At 36.1% G+C, this 19784-nt stretch overlaps 1 protein-coding gene across 4 annotated transcripts in view; it reads right to left on the bottom strand.

Moving 5' to 3' along the window:
* Positions 1-19784, bottom strand: part of LOC145997181 (solute carrier family 35 member F3) — a 242637-nt gene that overhangs the window by 84691 nt on the left and 138162 nt on the right. For all 4 annotated transcript variants that reach the window (XM_083133888.1, XM_083133889.1, XM_083133890.1 and 1 more), the window contains one exon: positions 18200-18415. In XM_083133888.1, the coding sequence (XP_082990014.1) occupies positions 18200-18415 (216 nt within the window). The remainder of the gene's footprint in view (positions 1-18199; positions 18416-19784) is intronic.

The following is a 19784-nucleotide window of genomic DNA, read 5'->3' as shown; positions in this document are numbered from 1 at the left end:
AATTCGAATCAGCCCCCCCCCCTCACTCTTCCAGACATTGCAAAGTGATGTAATTGGATGTTATATTGTGCCTATCATAATTTATTTAAGCTTTTGAAGTGTTCTGGGATGTATGCTGACGTATTTTCTACTTGTCCTTAATTATCTCCCTTCTACAAAATACTTTGTCGACTGCGAACTCCGATTCATTCGTCCACAAGAACGCCCGGTTTTCGGGCATAGCGGACCGGACACACCGTACCGTGGGAGGTTGACTTTTGCTTTCTTCTGTCGTGTGAAATTTGCAGCGAGTGTTTCGTTCATATTATTTACATTACAGTACAGGATCTCTATTGTTTGTCGGTGCAGTGAAGTAACAAAATAGGGGAACCGGAAGTTATTGATGGCATTCTGGAGAAGGGATTTCCGGCATTTACGAAAAAAGTGTAAACAATCCGAAATGGAAGGTCTGTTCCTGATTTGCAAGAATTGTTTCAAGCAGGAGTTGCGAAGGATATTAAGCAGTATATTAGGCATTTTGAGAAAAAAAATATCTCTACAGAATGATTGAGTGAGTAGAAAAACAGTGAAACTTTATTGTTGGCCTTATTCGTTAGTTTCCTCTGCGAAAGGTGTTGTGAAATAGTACAGGATACTGAGATTTATCAAATGTATCACATGAAATTTGAAAGGATGGAAAATGATTGTGCCATTTCCTTCCCGTTCAGTGTTCTTCGCACTGAATGAAGAAAATAATCGAAGTTGAATTGTTGGACTCTACGTAGCTACTACAGAACAGAATATATTTGCGAATATAAAATATCATACATATATTTTACCTCGTTACATTTGGATATTGATACAAGGATGAGAAATTTCCGATTATAAAAATTGTAGAAAGAAGTTATTTTCTGAATAACATAATGCCTCGGTTTGCCCATGTTGCATACCATAGTCTAAATGTCACCGCACGCCACTGCTATATGTTCAGTATTGCTTTACATTTTATTGTACTGTATAGTGTATTTAGGCTTATGCCCTTTAAATACACTATAATAAGCGTGTTTTGTTTCTATAAACGAAGTTTTAATACACGTTCTACTGTTCTTTTAGGTTACACTGGTCAACAGCCAAAATGCGACATGAGTGATATATACAATTTCTAGTCAATATTGGTCCCCTAAATACGAAACTGTCGTTAAAAATCGCAATTGACTAATTATAATTGAGTTACAGGGCATTGTTGATTTGGAGTAGTTCCCTATATATATGGTATTGCATAGATGTAAGAAGTAAATGTTGAGTTTTTCTTTTTTTATCTTATCTTTGTTTATTTGTTGTAATGAAAGGGGGAACTGTTCAATACCAGCCACAAAACCTCTTTATTCATTGTTTTGTGAGCTGTTCATTTGTGCAGACGTGATTGTGGCTTTATAAAACTAGGTTGAGTGTGTGCATTTATCGAAGAACGTGTTTGTATATTACGTGGTCCCTTTATGGTAAGGTTGGCATTTAATTAAATTGCTGAGTGATTTGGTAAAAAATGCCACGCAAATGCATTAACAATGTTAACAATTTCTGTTATGTTTGTGGTCAAATTGTGTTTTCTGGACAGCGGAGAAATATTACCCCTGCTGTAAGAACAGCCTACAATCTGTATTTCGGTAAATACTGCAAATTTGGAGATGAAGATAAGACTTGGGCTCCACATTTCTGTTGTAAGATCTGCTACACGAATCTGCTGGACTGGTTGAATCACAGCCCCACTAATCATACAGACGATTGTTTTTTTTTTTTTGTATGGTCCCACCAATACAACGTATGTCCAATACTAAAAAGAAGACAATTGTATCTCAAAATATTCGTTCTGCTACTCGTCCTGTGGCGCAACACCCCCTGAATCCTATTCCGTAGACTCACAAGACGAACCGTACGATCCATAACCTTCCACATCTACAGATCCGGATTTTGCAGGTGATGTTAAACTTACAGAACAGCACAAGGTTAGCCAGAGTGAAATGAATGATTTAGTGAAAGATCTTGAACTTTCAAAAGCAATGGCAGAGCTATTAACCGTCAGACTTCAACAATGGAATTTTCTGGCTAGAAATGTGAAGGTGTCATTTTATCGCGACCGTCAGAAAAAGTTGGAAGAATACTTTTCTACCGAAGGAGATCTGATATACTGCAGTGATATTAATGGTTTATTGGGGGCAATGGACATTAAGCACATCTGTGAAGAGTGGCGGTTGTTCATAGATGCATCGATATTAAGTCTAAAAGCTGTACTGCTTCATAACAGCAATCAATTGCCGTCAATCCCTATTGGTTATTCTGTGCAAAAGAAAGAATCGTATGATAGCCTAAATTCATCCTTCAATCAATTAAATACAACAACTACAAATGGAAAATATGTGCAGATTTTAAATTCATTGCTATTTTAACTGGACTCCAACAAGTCTATACGAAATATTGCTGTTTCCTCTGCGAATGGAATAGCAGACAGAGCTTCTCATTTCATTAAAAATGATTGGCCATTGGATTGGAAACTGGAAATATGAATGTAGAAAATGAACCTCTCGTTGAATCTGAAAATATTATACTTCCTGCACTTCATATAAACCTTGGACTGATCAAAAACTTTGTCAAAAAGTTGGATCAAAACTCTTTGGAATTCAAATATCTACTTAAGAAATCTCCAAAAATCAGTGAACAGAAGATCAAGGAAGGAATTTGTGTGGGCCCTCATATTCGTCAACTTCACCAGGACGAGATCCTCGAACACCTGCTAAGTGATGTTGAGAAAGGTGCATGGAGTTCTTTCAGAGAAGTCTCCAACAATTTCTTGGGAAACAAATGTGCTGAAGACTATGAAAAACTTGTAAATAATTTGGTTTCATCGTATCAAAAAATGGGTTGCAATATGTCCCTTTAATTGCATTTTCTACACTCTCATCTCAATTTCTTCGCGAAAAGTTGTGGGGAGGTAAGTGATGAACACGGTAAGCATTTCCACCAACAAATATCTGTAATCGAGAAAATAAACCAAGGGAAATGGAGTACAGGAATGCTTGCCGACTATTGCTGGACAGTAACCAGGGATGATCCTGAACTTCACTACAAGAGGGAAGCAAAGAGGAAGCAGATTTAATCCCACGTAAGTAAAGAACAAGCCATACAGTAGAATAGTAGAAAACTATTTATTTTGTGATTAATGTAAAAACTTTGATTCATGCATTTACTTGGAAAAGGCAAATGGAAATGTACCCATGTTTTGTGCTGTTCGTACAATACAGTTAAAGCGTAAAAGTCACATGCACACCAAGCATACGTCATTCCACTACGTTTCAACATTGGGAAACCCGACTTTTCGACAATACCTCGTATAATTCTTAAACCAGAAGTCGAGTGGCATTTTCATTGTCAGTTTCGTGTTCAGCATCATGGGTTGATGCAGAAAAGTGAATTTTCATTCATGTCGCAAAAAAAAAAAAAAAAAAAAAAAATGTTGACCAGTGTTATTTAAGTTTATCCGAACTTTCGTTAAGCCGGTCAACTTATCCCCCATTAGTCCGGATTAACGAGGTTTTACTGTATCACGTAACCAAATATGATGTAAAATAGTATTTGCCTACAATGTAAGCCGTTTTATTACATAAACTAACCAATTTTGTCTCTGTTTTAGGTGTATTCTCTGTTACGTCTCAATGTGTAAGTGTTTACTTGAGCTTACTTTACTACCATAGTGTACCTCACTGTAGCAAAAAATCCTATTTTTTGACATTTCGCCCAAACGTTATTAAAAATAAGAAACTGCGAAGATTGACGGATCTCTATAAAGAGACGGTGGAAATTCTCAAATTTATTTTTTATTACAATAATATTATTAGTTGATGTGCTTCTTGTAAAAACAGGTTCTAGCTCTGAGAATTAATCCCTTTTATGAGGATGCTCTGAAACGGTCACATTTTTAGACTAAATTATACCATCTATGTGACGTACAGAAGTTATTATAATAATATGAATTGTACTCCAAAATGAGGTGATTAGAGTGGTTCTTGTTCCAGATGTCCAGGCTCTACCGTTTGAGAGAAATTGCTGATTGCGTAAAGGTACAAGAACTCAAAATGATAACAGCGATAAACCTGTACCTCCTAACCTAACAATTCCTAACCACTGGCGGCGATTAGGGGGGCGAGGGGAGGCAGTTGCTCCCCCCACTTTTTGCCACTTTTACCTCCGCTCCATGCTAACCTTACGTACCAAGGGAAATTTAACTCTCCTTGCCCATCCCCCCACACCTTTTGCACCTTGCCCCTCTATTTCTGGAACCAAATCGCCGCCACTGTTCCTAACCTACTGCTACGTCCCCGGCTAGGAGTATGAGCTCTCTTCTACATCCAGGGCTTGCTGGGTTTAAGTAATAGTTTTAATATCGCATAATTAACGATTTATTAACAGCAATAGCTTTACTAGAGTTAACAACACACGTTTAAAAGACACTTCCACGAAGATACTTAGTTTACACAAACCTTACAGAGGCCAATCTTTTAATTAAATTCCAGGTCTGCTATTTCCAACAGATTATAAGCCATAAAATAGTCACAATATTATCACAAAAGGACTTGCAATAACACAAACTTAAACTTACATTCATGTCATCTTTCCTTTGTTTGATAACCTCACCCCAAGGAAGAAAGAAAATCTAGTAGTTGTATTTGTGCTATAACCAGGACGAGAAAGGAAGAGCTCCCCTCAAGCAGGTTTGGCTATACTTAAAACAAGCTCAACATGAGCATATGAGCTTTTTGCTCAAGTGTAGTACCCCCTCTAATCCAAGATTTTTGTAAAAATGCCCTCAGGAATTTTCTGTGAAAGGAAGAGCCCCCTCAGATTGATGTGCCTATACTTACAAAAGGCACTTCTGTGAGATTTTTGTCCATAAACTTGTCAAAAATTGTTATTTTTTTGGCCATACCTGAAATTAAGCTACCCTCACCTATACCCATACATATTTACTTCAGGTTTAAGTTCAATTGGATACCAGGTTCAAATTGTTTATCTAATATTAAAACAATGTAATATGCAGAGATCCTCTAGAATTCCTCCGTGACTCTCTCATTTCTTATATTATATGTTTGCATGTTTCTCCTCTGTGTCAGTGTGTACAATTCCCGAGACGGTAGTATTGATTTTTTGCTTTGCACGGTTCTCCTCAGCGCCAATACTTACAGAAATTCCCGAGTATTGCATCAGCTAGAATTGTGAGAGTGGCAGAGGAGAACAGATGTGTTTTTACAGTGCTTCTTATACTTACAGGCCTGTTTGGTTTAATTATTCATATAAAATCTGATATTTGTTGTAATCCACTCATATTTAGAGTCAAGCTTATATTTGTCCCAGCCTGTTATACAAAAATCAATACATAACAAGGTTAATGCCATTCAAGATATGCATGTTCGTGGAGGTATTTGCGGAAGGTCAGTGTGAATGAATTTTCCACTTGTGGGCTATTGGCTTTACAACCTGTCATAAGATAAGCATAGAGATTAGATTTAAAACCCAGGAAATTTTATATAAATACCAAAGCCAAAAATATTCACACACATACACACATACATACATACATACACACACAAAGTACAGTGCTGAACCCAACTGATATTTTTTATTCAGTATAAAGTTTTGAATTGAAACCCAGGAAATTGTATATAATAAACAACAACAAAAATGCCGAATCAAAAATATTGCAATCAGTGCAATAAAAATATATTTAGCTCTAATTGGGCCAGACACCAAAAAATTTGTAACCCAGACAAATACAGAACTCCCACAAAAATTTGCCCCAAATGCAATAGAAAATATAGCATGGAATATTTCACATATAAACATAAAGATACTTGTTCTGCACAGTCATCAACATTGCCCCCACAAGCATCTACATCTGGTCTGAAAAGGAAGCATGAAGCACCTCTTAATGCTGGACCTGCAAAGCAGCTATGCTATGCACCTATCCATAGCAGTTTTAATAGCCAATTAAGAGATTATCGGTTTGTATCAGAGCCAAGATGTGGTATTCAGAATTTTTTAAACAGTGTAAATCCTGATGTGCAGGCAATTCTAAATGCACAAAATGGCTCTTATAAGCTGTCCCTCAAATTGTATACTCAATATAAGAAACCAAATGGCACAAAATTTATACAGCCCCACATAACAGCAACTGTACCTGTATATTCAAATGCAAATTCAGACACAATAATAAGCAGGTTGATAGATCAATTGAACATTAAACACTCTGAATTTGCGGCAAAAGAGTCTGGATGGAGCCTATGCGGTTCTCCACACAGGCTCTATGTTAATATTTCTGAATTCAGCCCATTGCAAGGATCTACATATTTGCCATTACCCGCAAATATTAAAAACAAACAAGCCGTGGTTAATATAAAAAATAATGATGAGAAATGCTTTTTGTGGTGTATATTAGCTGCTTTGTTTCCAGTTTCAAGGCATCCTGAGAGAATAACTTATTACAAACAACATGAACACAAATTTGATGAAGCAATAGAGGGTTTAGAATATCCAATGTCTGTTCAGAATATTGATAAATTTGAAAAAAAAGGCCAGGCATATCAATGGAAAACAATTATCTATTAATGTATTTATTTGCTCCACTGGCAATTGCTCCATAGAACCTCTCAGAATCAGTACATTTGATGATGAATCTGCTGTTCCGATTGATTTGCTCTTAATTGAAGGGGATGGCACATATCATTACACTCTGATACATAATCTTGAAGCTTTAGTGAGAACACAACTAGACAAATCTAATAGAATATTTAAGTTGTGCAGAAGATGTTTAACTGTATTTGATGGCAGGAAAATGGTGAATGGGGTTCAGGAAAAAAATGCAGAAATTGCAAAAAACAAGTTAATTGAGCATCTGAAATATTGTGGCAATCATAAACCTGTTCATATGGTGATGCCCAATCCAAGTGAGAATTGCAAATTCAAAAAGTTTGAAGCCTTGTTGGAACACCCAGCATATATTGCCTGTGATTTTGAATCAATCCTCAAATCTCTTGCATCCTGCAATCCAGATCCTGAAGAATCTTCAATTACACCATACCAGCTACATGAACCTTCCAGCTTTTGTTATGTGGTTGTACAGGATGGTGTTGTTACCAAAAAAGATTCATACATGGGGCCAGATGCCATCAAAATATTTGCACATAGAATAGAAAATGAGTGCCGTGACATAGCATCTAATATTTTATTAAAATCAAAACCCATGTTGCCTTTAACAGAGAAACAGATTGAAGATTTCAACAATGCAGAAAAATGCCCGGTATGTGATTCTGAATTTTCAGATAGAAATATCAAGGTGAAACACCATTCTCATACAGATGGTAAATTCTTAATGACCCTGTGTAATAGCTGTAATATTAAGATCAAGAGACCAAAATTTATCCCCATATTTTGCCATGGAGCATCCAATTATGATTTCCATCATTTGATCAGATATGAGGGGTTTGACAAGCAGAATTTAAATATTTTAGCTGAAAATGATGAGAAATATATTGCTATTAGCAAAATAATTAAAGTTAATGGTGCTCCTATTCACATAAGATTTCTTGATTCTTACAGAATTTTATCTGCTAGCCTGGCTACACTGGCCACTCAATTATCTGATGATCAATTCAAAATCACACGTGCATTGTTTCCAAATCAGGACCTGAAATTAATTAGGCGGAAGGGTGTATATCCTTATGATTATGTTACAGATTTTTCTAAATTTGATGAGTGCTCCCTGCCTCCACAAGAACAGTTTTACAGCAAAATCAGAGGATCTGGAATCACTGATGATGATTATCACCATGCCCAATTGATGTGGAACAATTTAAAATGCCAGACATTTGGTGATTATCACATGGCATATTTGAAACTTGATGTCACCCTCTTAGCTGATATATTGCAGGCATTCAGAAAATCTTCTATGCAAAATTATAAACTGGACCCAATATATTTTTACAGTGCCCCGGGCCTAGCATGGACTGCAATGTTTTTAAACACCAAAAAGCCATTGGATCTGATCCAAGATCAAGATATGTATCTGTTTATGGAGCAAGGTATAAGAGGAGGGATGGTGCAATGTTCTCAGAGATATGCCAGAGCAAATAACAAGCATATGCCTGATTATAATCCAGAATTGCCATCAAATTATATACAGTATGTAGATGCCAACAGGCTCTATGGTCATGCTATGATGGATAAATTGCCATATGCAGGGCTTGAATGGGTTGAAGATTTCAATATTGAGGATCTTCAGGACTTTGATGACAGTAATTGTGGCCTATTCTTAGAGGTTGATCTGACAATTCCAAAAAATTTACATAAGAAATTTTCTGATCTGCCCCCAATTCCTGAGGTTCAGTGCTCACCTGGCTCTAAACAGAAGAAGCTCATGATGACACTGGATCCAAAACAGAGCTATGTCATATATTACAAGAACCTCCAGTTCCTGATGAAACATGGTGTCCAAGTGACCAAACTTGGCAAAGTTTTGAAGTTCAAACACTCAGAATGGTTGAAACCATACATTAATACAAATACAGTGCTTCGAACATCTGCAAGGAGCCAATTTGATAAATCTTTGTTTAAATTGATGGTCAATTCTGTATATGGCAAAACAATTGAAAATGTCAGAAAACATACCGATGTTAAAATAATTACTGACCCCAGCCTGAGCAAAAAATTGGTTGCAAAGCCTAATTTCAATTATAGAAGAATTTATGATGAAAATATGGCACTTTTCAACATGAAAAAAACAAAGATTAAATTTGATAAACCTATTTATGTAGGGGCTGCAATATTGGAATTGGCCAAATTACACATGTTAACATTGTATTATGATGTGTTGAAACCTTTTTATGGTGATAATATAAAATTGATGTACATGGACACGGATAGTTTTGTTCTTGATATTAAAACAGAAGATGTTTATAAAGATATGACCCAGCCTGAATTGTTTAAATATTTTGACACCAGTGAATTGCCAGGCCATTTGAATATTCAACCCCACAACAAAAAGGTGCCTGGCAAGTTAAAAGATGAGACACTTGGTGATGTTATTGTGGAATTTGCTGGGTTAAGTGCCAAGATGTACAGTTTTAAAACATGTAGTGGTGTTGCTGCTAAAAAGGCCAAGGGTATTGGCAAAGTAGCTGTGGAAAAAGAGCTTGAATTTGAAGATTATAAAAATTGCATCAAATCCCAGAATTTAATCAAAACATCAGAATCCAGAATCCAGAGTGTGGATCACTTATTGACTAGCAATATTGTAAGAAAAGTGGCTCTGGACCCACATGATGATAAGAGATGTATTTTATCATGTGGCATACATACTTTACCATGGGGGCATTGTGAATTGAAAAGTGGGAATCAATGCCCAAGCACAGAGCATGATTTGAAATAAATAAACATGCCTATGAACTTATTTGGGTTTAAAAAACAAGGTATTATGGACCTGCCAACCCCACAACCCTCCTCTGATATGCTGTCTAAACTGAGTGCCTTGTTAATTATTCATCTGAACAGCATACTTACAGATATTGATGATGAGACAGGCAAAACATTGTACATATTTAACAATAATTTAAATCATTACCAATTACCTGTAGGTGGGCAATTACAATTTATTACAACTCCTGAGGGTGATGTTAAAATTTCAGTAGGGAGAAATATTTACAGAATTAAGCACTCAAACATGGTTTCTGGCACTGTTTATACTGTTTCTGCTGGTGACTGCTTATATATTGAGGTCCCTGGATCTTATGATAAGCTTATACCCTTTTTTATAGAATTAAGAATCAGATATTCAATAATAAATAACTACTAAACAAAATGCCTAATGATATTTTTGGCCATACAAGACATGAAGATCACAGTGATGAGATTTTGATGCTTGATGTCAGAGTCAAGAAATTAAGAAGTGATTTACAAGCTTTACAAACTACACTCAATGCCAGTCTTCAATTAGAAATTACAAATTTGCAATCACAATGCATGGACCCTCTTCTTAAAATTGATTCTGAACTCAAATTGCTGCTTCAGAAATATACTGACCTGCCTACATTGGATAATTTTCAAAGTTTAGAAGAAGCTGTTGCAGCTCTTCAAGCCAAATTTAAGACCCAGGCTAACAACTCTGAGCAATTGAAACAACAATTAGAAGAGCAGATAAATAATGTCCAGACACAACTCCAAACAATTGTCAAAAGCATAAAATCACAAGAAGATTTTGATCTAGTGATTTCCACTCTAAAGGAACAGATTCAGTCACTCCAAATACCTAATCTGGATCCTCTGAACAATGCCATAGCCGAGGTTAAAGAAAAAATTGAGACACTTGAAAATTTTATGAACAATTTGCCATCTTCTGATGCTTTGAATGCAATAACTCGGAGTGTAGCAAATATTAAGCTGCAACTTGAAACATATGAAGATTTTGGAAAAATTCAAAATTCCATAACCCATCTTGAAGGTACAATAGCAGCAGTGCAAAGTGATTTGGCAAATGTACTTGAATCCAGATTGCCTGGGATTGTAGATACACTTGTCAGTGTCCAGCAACAAATCACAAAGCTTGAAAACCTCAACACTGAATCTGAACTGTCTCATTTTCATCACTTGATAGATGATATCCAAACAAAACTTGAAATTTTACAACAATCCACACCCTCTCAGGCAGATATAGCCCTGCTCCAAAATGCTATGCAAAATGTGGCTCATGCTTCTGAATTAAATGATGTGAAATTGGCACTTGAATTTTTACAAAATACAGTATCAAATCTTCCTACATCACAGGAACTTAAAAATATTAAGAGAGCAGTGAATAGGATATTGAAATCAGAAGATATCAAGAATATCCAGGCAGAGATCAAACATCTCACACAGACAGTGGCCACTCTACCAACCAATCAACATATTAATGAATTGCATGCCCTATTTGAGGATATCAGAAGGCAGGTCCATGATCTTACTGCTCAAAATTCAAAATTGGCAATTGTTGAAAATTTGCAACAAATTGTTGCTAATATCAAGCAGCAGCTAGGAACCATGGAATCCAATCAAGCAAATGCTCTGTCTGTTTTTGCCACCCAGCTACAAGAAATTGTGCAGCAATACAAGAGACTTGCTGTGGACATAAAAATAAAGCCGGGCCATGATGATGTTGTTAGAACCATCAATGAGCACCTTGAATCTGTAACAAGCAGATTGCTCACAGCAGAAAAGGAAATAACAGGCATAATCGAGAATCCTAAACATTCAGTAATTCTTGAATTGTTCAGCATCCCCAACAAAGAATATGATTCTCCATTTACACCAGGTGGCAAAATATATATGCTGTCCCCTGCACAATTTTATTACCAATTTTTTGTTGGGGGCACATTGAGACCAATCAAGATCAAATATTGGCTTCAGCCACAGGCACACCACTACCCCACCTTATCAATAACAAATGCTGATAACAAAGTAAAAATCACCAGTGTAGAATTGGAGGATTTTACAGATCCCAATACATTGGAAACAGCCTATACTGAAGATGATGGCACTCTGGAATTTAAAATACAGATAGGGGACAAATTATATTTAGAAAATCCTGCAGTCTCAGCTGCTGAACACCCCATAGTTGCAATATTCTTGTTTACATATTATGTCTAGAGAAATTATTGTTGATGAATTACACAGACAAGCCCGACATAATTTTAAGAGACTCCCAGTAGTCACAAAAAGCATAGATGATTTATGGCAAAGCGACTTGATTGAAATGGCAAGTGGACAGTTGAAAAACTTAGACAAAATCAACAAGGGCTACAAGTATCTACTCACTGTAATAGACACATTTTCAAAATTTGCCTGGGCTGTGCCACTCAAATCCAAGACTGGAAAATGTGTTACAGAATCCATCAGGACAATCATTAATCAGAGTGGAAGATCCCCGCGCTATTTGCAAACAGATAATGGCAAAGAATTTTATAATTCAGTGTTTCAACAATTTATTAAAAGCCAGGCAATAAAACATTATTCGAGTTACAGTGACCTCAAGGCCTCAATTGTAGAGAGATTCAACAGAACCTTAAAAAATCTTATGTATAAACAATTTACACTTCAAGGTAATTATAAATGGATTAATATTCTTCCAGAACTTCTACATAAATATAACAATTCTATCCATTCCACAATCAACATGAAACCCTCTGAAGTAACTTCATCTGATGAGCAAAAATTGATCAGTACTGTTTATTATCCTAGATACCAGCCAACAACAAGAAAGGCCAAATACAAGGTGGGTGATCAAGTAAGAATAAGCAAATATAAGCACTTATTCAAGAGAGGCTTTACAAGAAACTGGAGCACTGAATTATTTACAGTGGTTCAAGTTAAACCCGGGACCCTTAACACTTATATAATAAAGGATCACCGAGGAGAAATTCTCAAAGGCAGGTTCTATGAACAAGAGCTCAGCAAAACTAAACAGCCTGACACATATCTCATAGAAAAAATTATCCGCAGAAAAGGCAACAAGTTACTTGTCAAATGGCTAGGACTTCCAGAACACAGCTGGATCGATGCAAACAAAATAATAATATGAGCACCTGGGATGTTATAAAGAGGCTGCCAGAACCTGAACAACAGAATAAGAGAAATGGCAAATTGCTGCCTGAAAATATTAGGTGTCTTATTGTTGGGCCATCTGCTTGTGGTAAAACTACACTAATGGTTGATAATTTTTTATTGGCACCCAACTGGTTAGACTGGAAAAACAGGCACTTGTATATCTTCTCTAAGAGCTTGGAACAATTAAAATATCAGCAGTTGATGAAGCTTTATGATGGATTGGATATTGCCACTTTTGAACCAGATGTTAAGCCACTTCATGATTGTCTCGATAATTCTGTTGTTGTTTTTGATGATATTATATTGGATAATCAAAACAAGGTTAGGAATTTCTTTACACAGGGCCGGCACAAAAACATTGATTGCTTCTACCTGGCACAGACTTTTTCAAAAATACCCAAGCAGCTGATCCGAGACAATAGCAACTTTATATGTGTGTTTCATCAAGACCATACCAACCTCAAACACATACATGATGAATATGTAGGTGGGGACCTGAGCTACAATGATTTTTCCAAGTTTTGCAGCAGGTGCTGGAACCAGGACAGTTATGGGTTTGTCACAATTGATATGACAAGAACACCCAATAGTGGCAAATACAGAAATAAAATCAACAATTTTCTAGACATTGAAACATAAATAAATAACCATGAAAAGGCCAATCATTGATGATCTTAAATTAAGAGATTATCTTGTAAAAAGATTTAAGGGATGGAAATCAGAGAACCGGGGAATTTATGAAAAACACAAACAAACAGAACAGCCTGTAATTGATGCTATTAATAATTTAGGTAAGAATATCAAAACTGTTACAGAGCAAAATCAAAATTTGCTCACAGAGCTTGTACCTGTAGCTGCAAGGAACATATTAGATTATCCATTCACCCCACTTTCCAGTATTCATACACCTAGTCCTATTGCTCCTCGAAGAATTGAGGCTAGTCAGGATCCTATTGAATTGGGTCTTCTTGCTCAAAAATATTTACTCAAAAATATTTAACCACACCTAAAGACAATAAAGATGAGGTTTTTGGCTTATATGCTGACACAGAGCTTGATGGTAGCATCATACATAGAATTGGCAATTTCAGAGTAACATTTATGGGGGATGATATAATTGTATATTCAGAATCTCGACTTGGAGAAAAAGGTGCTTTTGTTAAGTACACCGGCACACCTGGATTATGGGAACTGATGACTAGGAAAAGGCCTGGCAGCTATACAGATCAAGATTATGAGGATTACAAAGAAATATTAATAAAATCAGATGCTCTATACCAGAACAATGATCCCACACAAAAAAGAGTCAAGTCAAGCAGTGGGGCAAAATACAACAATTTAATCAAGCCCATATGGTCACAGATCAAGACTGGCAGTGGAATCAAACAATACAACACCCTGGCCAAAGAATTTGTGTGGGTTGATGATGTCAGGAAACTTGTAGATAGGTTATTGGTGATAGCTGGGGAGGAAAATGCTGGGAACCACAATTTTTACAATGAAAAGGTTGGAATTATGGACATGATAAGCACAAAATTGTCTAATTTTATAGTGAATGACACTAAGGGGATTGGATATCTCATAAAAATTATTAATACTCTACCACCTAAATTTTGGAATATTTCTGAGGGTCGGGGCTTGGTTAATGACATTATAAACAAACTGCCATTTGAACTACATATTCCAGGCTATCAATATTGTGGTCCAGGCACAAAACTGGATCATAGATTAAACAGAGGTGATCCTGGTGTTAATCCCTTAGATGCTGCTTGTAGAGACCATGACATTGCATACAACACACATTCTGATCTTGACAAGAGACATGTTGCAGACAAGAAATTAGAAGAGGCTGCATTTGGCAGATTTGTAAGCAAAGATGCTTCTTTGAGTGAAAAAATAACAGCATTGGGAACCACCATAGCTATGAGCACCAAACAAAAACTGGGGTGGGGGTTGTGAATATGTATATAATAAACCTACAATGAAGGCCAAGGGTGTTATGTATCAAATACCTTATGCAGGTCTCAAATCTCTTAAAACTATTGACAGTCTTTTGACCAAAAAGCAGCGCAAGAAAAAAAATTCTTGTATTGCAAAGGGGCATGGTATGAAATTGTTGCTTAGTACCCCCCAATTAAAAAAATTACAGCAATCAAGAAAAAAATCACATGTGGGGGGATTTATATTTACCATCCCTGCCATCTTAGCTGCTCTCGGGGCTGTGGGGAGCTTGGCTGGGGGATCAGCCGCCATAGCAAAAACAGTAATAGATGCCAAGAAAAATAGGGCAGAATTAGATGAGCAGAGGCGCCATAACCTGGCCATGGAGAAACAGGGCAAAGGTGTTAAAAGAGCCATGAATAAGTTTAAAAAAAACAAGAGCCGCTTACAAACCAAGATATTGAAGCTTTAATCAAGCCACTGGGCATCAAACATTTTAGAGGTGTGTACATGTCTGATTCTCTACCAGAACAACCACTCAACAAAGAGTGTGGCATTGTTAATTTGGATGAGTACAAAAATCAGGGCACTCACTGGATTTGTTATCTTAAATATTTAAAAAATAAGGCATTTGTGTTTGATTCATTTGGAGGTGTTCCACCTGAAAATTTAATAAAATATCTAAATTCATCTAATCTTTATTACAATAATGCCCGTGTTCAAAACTTCAAAGATGTTAATTGCGGACATTTGTGTTTATCTGTTCTTAGATACATGTCTCAAATAAATAAACCATCAATTGAAGATTTTCAAAAAGCCTTGTGGTATCTGAAACATCATGGGGGTATTTCATCTCACCAGCCAAAATTCAATATTGAAACTCAAATTGCATGATGACATAGTGTATCCCAAAACAATAGCTCTCAGAGCATTTTATGGCATGTACCTAATCCCTAATATTACACACCACAACAATACAATTGCAGTAGGGGATGAAAAAATTGTCATTACTCCAGGGCAATATAATCTATCCACTTTAAATGCTCAATTACCCAGAGGTGTAGTGTTAAGTCAAAATTCTGTCACTCACAGAGTAGAGATTGTATCTGCCACAGAAACAGTGAATCTGGGTACTATAGGAGAACTGTTGGGCTTTGAGAACAACACAAAACTTGAACCAGGCATCAAACACACTGCTATGAATATACCTAAATTCTTAGCCATAGAGACTCTAAATATTCACTGTAATGTAGCAGAGGGTATGATCACCAAATCAAATGGCATAGGCACTCACAAACAAACAGGCATCATTGCAACATTCAAACCTAATTCTGAATTTATGGAGCCCATCATCTACAATCCATCCCCAACATTATATTTTCCTGTGTGCCATAATAGAATAGATAATATTGAATTGATGGTCACTAATGAAAAAGAAGAATTAGTTGATTTTGCTGGAGCCACAACAACTGCAATCATAGAGATTAACATTTAAATAAAAATACATACAAGAAGAAAATGGAAAATATTGAGAGTTATGAGCTACAATCATTCCCCCCAAACAGGAGGACATTTGCAAATTTAAATCAACCCAACACAGAGATTGAGGTTGATCTTGATGTAGGGGATGGATTTATACACCCCCACAGAGCAGATTTATACATCAAATTTGATGTTGTAAAGCTCGATGGAACAGATTATCCGGCAAATTCTAATATAAGACTTGTAGATAATTTTGTGCCACATCTATTCTCTGAAATTGAGATCAGAAAGCATGGCGTTGTTATAAACAGAGTGGATTATCCCGGCATTACCTCCACAGCTTTGGCCACATTAAAATTATCCAAAACCGAGGCTTCTTACTACAAAATCGGGGGATTTGAGGCTGGTGATAAGATATTATCTAAGAACCACACTGTGCTGTTCCCGATGCGCCTATTGCCAGGATTCTTCTCAGATTACAAAGAAATTATGTGGAAGGGTGGTTTAAGAATTACATTTAGAAGAGCTGCAAATGATAACAATGCTTTGATGAGGTACAGTGCAATAAACCCCACAGGAGAAGCTCTGCCCAATACCCTACCTGATGAGGGCAAATGCATTATTCAAACTATGGAGTTAAGAATCCCTGTTGTTGAGTATGAGGCCAGTTATGCTCTTAAATACAAAGCTGATATAATAAAAAATCCAGATTCCTCTGCAATTTTATACATATCAATGTGTACAGAAGCCCGCATCTGGTTCTTATTATGAATTTGATGCTACAAATTCATTCTCCAGTATTCAATATGACATGCCTGATTTTGTAGTGGTATTGTTTCAGACTGGAAGACACAACAATCAGGAAAAAAATTCAAGCAAATTTGATAACTGCAACATCAAGAACATATATCTTAAAAATGGCAGAAATGAGGTCTTTCCTAGAGAAAATTATAATTTAGACATGTCCAAGAATGATTTCCTCAAATTATATGAGGCTTTTTCGGCTTTCAAGAGAGTCACTACAGGCAATACGGATATGTACTCGTATTACACACCAGATGAATTCAAAGCACAGAGACCCATGTTTGTAATCAATGCTTCAAAAAGAAAACAGGTTGTGGTGAATGACAGAACAAATATTAAAATTGTCTGTGAATTCCATGAGGCTTTACCTGATGACACCATATGTAGTGTTATTCTCATAGGAGAAAAATCATATGTTTATGATGTAAGAAATGAGAGAGTCACGGAGCAATTCTAGAAGAATTATATTATTTTTAATACTAGATATACAAATTGAAGCTGGTATCCAATTGAACTTAAACCAGAAGTAAATATGTATGGGTGTGTGTGTATATGTATGTATGTGTGTGTGTCTTGGCCTAGTTTTAAGTGTGGCCAAAAAAAATATCAAGAGGGGCATATTTTTAACAAATTTATGGACAACAATCTCACAGAAGTGCCTTTTGTAAGTATAGGCACATCAATCTGAGGGGGCTCTTCCTTTCACAGAAAATTCCTGAGGGCATTTTTACAAAAATCTTGGATTAGAGGGGGTACTACACTTGAGCAAAAAGCTCATATGCTCATGTTGAGCTTGTTTTAAGTATAGCCAAACCTGCTTGAGGGGAGCTCTTCCTTTCTCGTCCTGGTTATAGCACAAATACAACTACTAAATCTCTAACTTTTCCCATCGTTACCAACTCGATTAATTTTGCGGAGTTGCCAACCTCGCACAGAAAATTATCATATGACCATACAGGCCTTCCTATACGAGTGACTGATAACACTAGAAATCTACTTTGACCATACAGGCCGTGTTATACAATGAAGGAATAACATTTGGTTAAATGAACATAAACATAACTAATAAGTCTTTTGTTACGACAAAACTTGGGTCGTTGCACTACAATTCCGCTTAGATCTAATAATGCATATGTGGTTAGGTTAGAAGGGGCAAGTTTAGAGCTTAGCATTTAGTTTTAGAGTTTGTGGAACCTTAGTGTGTCCCGCACCAGGCCAAAATAAAACATTGAGTGTGCTGGAAAATATATAATGGATATGTGAAACGATGTTAATAAATTTGACCTTAAGGCCTAGACTTTTGACGCATCCTTACCTTCCCATGATGCTGCGGGGCGAGCGTCCTCGTCACGTTCCCGTCGCCATCCGAGACGCTGCCTTGAGCGAAGTCGGGACCCGAACCCGAGCCCATGTCAAGCTCAGGATCGGGGTCCGGAGGGGTGATCCTCACGAGGTACAGGTACTTGATGAAGTGCGTGGCCCCAACCCAGGATGCGGTCACGCACACGGTCACGCACACTCCGCAGTAGATCTGAAAAAAAAATGAAATTGCCTTAGCGGAGAGTACTAAAATCCTTTCACATAAGCATCCAAAGAAGACATTATCATGTCACTTACCTGTGACATGGTTCTTAAAAATAACTGAATTATATTTACAGGTACTTGTTTCAAAATGTAACTCGGCTCATGGCACTCCCCGCCCCCCTTGAGATTTCTGGAAACAGTTAATGTAATTCGAGTGTTGGAATTGTAGATCTATTTTATAACAAAAAGTATTATTTTCTGTGACTTATAGGCCATAAGTTCCAAAACTATTTTTAATATTATTATTATTATTTAAAGTAGGGTTACATTTAAGCTTACAGTCTATTTTACACTGATTATCTAACTATAAAAAAACAGCTTTTGTCCTACATGAATTAATGTTAAGTATACAGTTCTGCAAATTGTATATAGATATACAGAATATGGAAATTACATATGTATGTCATTTAGGAAAACATAAGTAGTAGTAGTAGTAGTAATGTAATAATAATAATAATAATAATAACAACAACAACAAGAACAACAACAACAAAAATAAAACAATAATAATAGGAGTAAAATAATCATAATAATAACAAACGTTTCTGTGACTGTTCTCCTAGAAAAAACGTGGGCACCCATGACTCAATTAAAATTACTCATTAAAAAGTAACCAGGTTGACTCAGTTACAATTACTCATTAAAAAGTAACCAGGTTGACTCAGTTACAATTACTCATTAGAAAGTAACTAGGTTCACTCAGTTACAATTACTCATTAAAAAGTAACCAGGTTGACTCAGTTACAATTACTCATTAAAAAGTAACCAGGTTGACTCAGTTACAATTACTCATTAAAAAGTAACCAGGTTGACTCAGTTACAATTACTAATTAAAAAGTAACCAGGTTGACTCAGTTACAATTACTCATTAAAAAGTAACCAGGTTGACTCAGTTACAATTACTAATTAAAAAGTAACCAGGTTGACTCAGTTACAATTACTCATTAAAAAGTAACCAGGTTGACTCAGTTACAATTACTAATTAAAAAGTAACCAGGTTGCCTCAGTTACAATTGATCATTAAAAAGTAACCAGGTTGACTCAGTTACAATTACTCATTAAAAAGTAACCAGGTTGACTCAGTTACAATTACTCATTAGAAAGTAACTAGGTTCACTCAGTTACAATTACTCATTAAAAAGTAACCAGGTTGACTCAGTTAGTCAGCAAATTGTATATAGATATACAGAATATGGAAATTACAAATGTATGTCATTTAGGAAAACATAAGTAGTAGTAGTAGTAGTAATGTAATAATAATAATAATAATAATAATAACAACAACAACAACAAGAACAACAACAACAAAAATAAAA

This window comes from Lepisma saccharinum, chromosome 13 (genome assembly GCF_977018435.1).
Source record: "Lepisma saccharinum chromosome 13, izLepSacc3.1, whole genome shotgun sequence".
NCBI lineage: Eukaryota > Metazoa > Arthropoda > Insecta > Zygentoma > Lepismatidae > Lepisma > Lepisma saccharinum.
The sequence above is the reverse complement of the archived record's forward strand: the minus strand, read 5'-3'. Positions and strand labels throughout refer to the sequence as shown.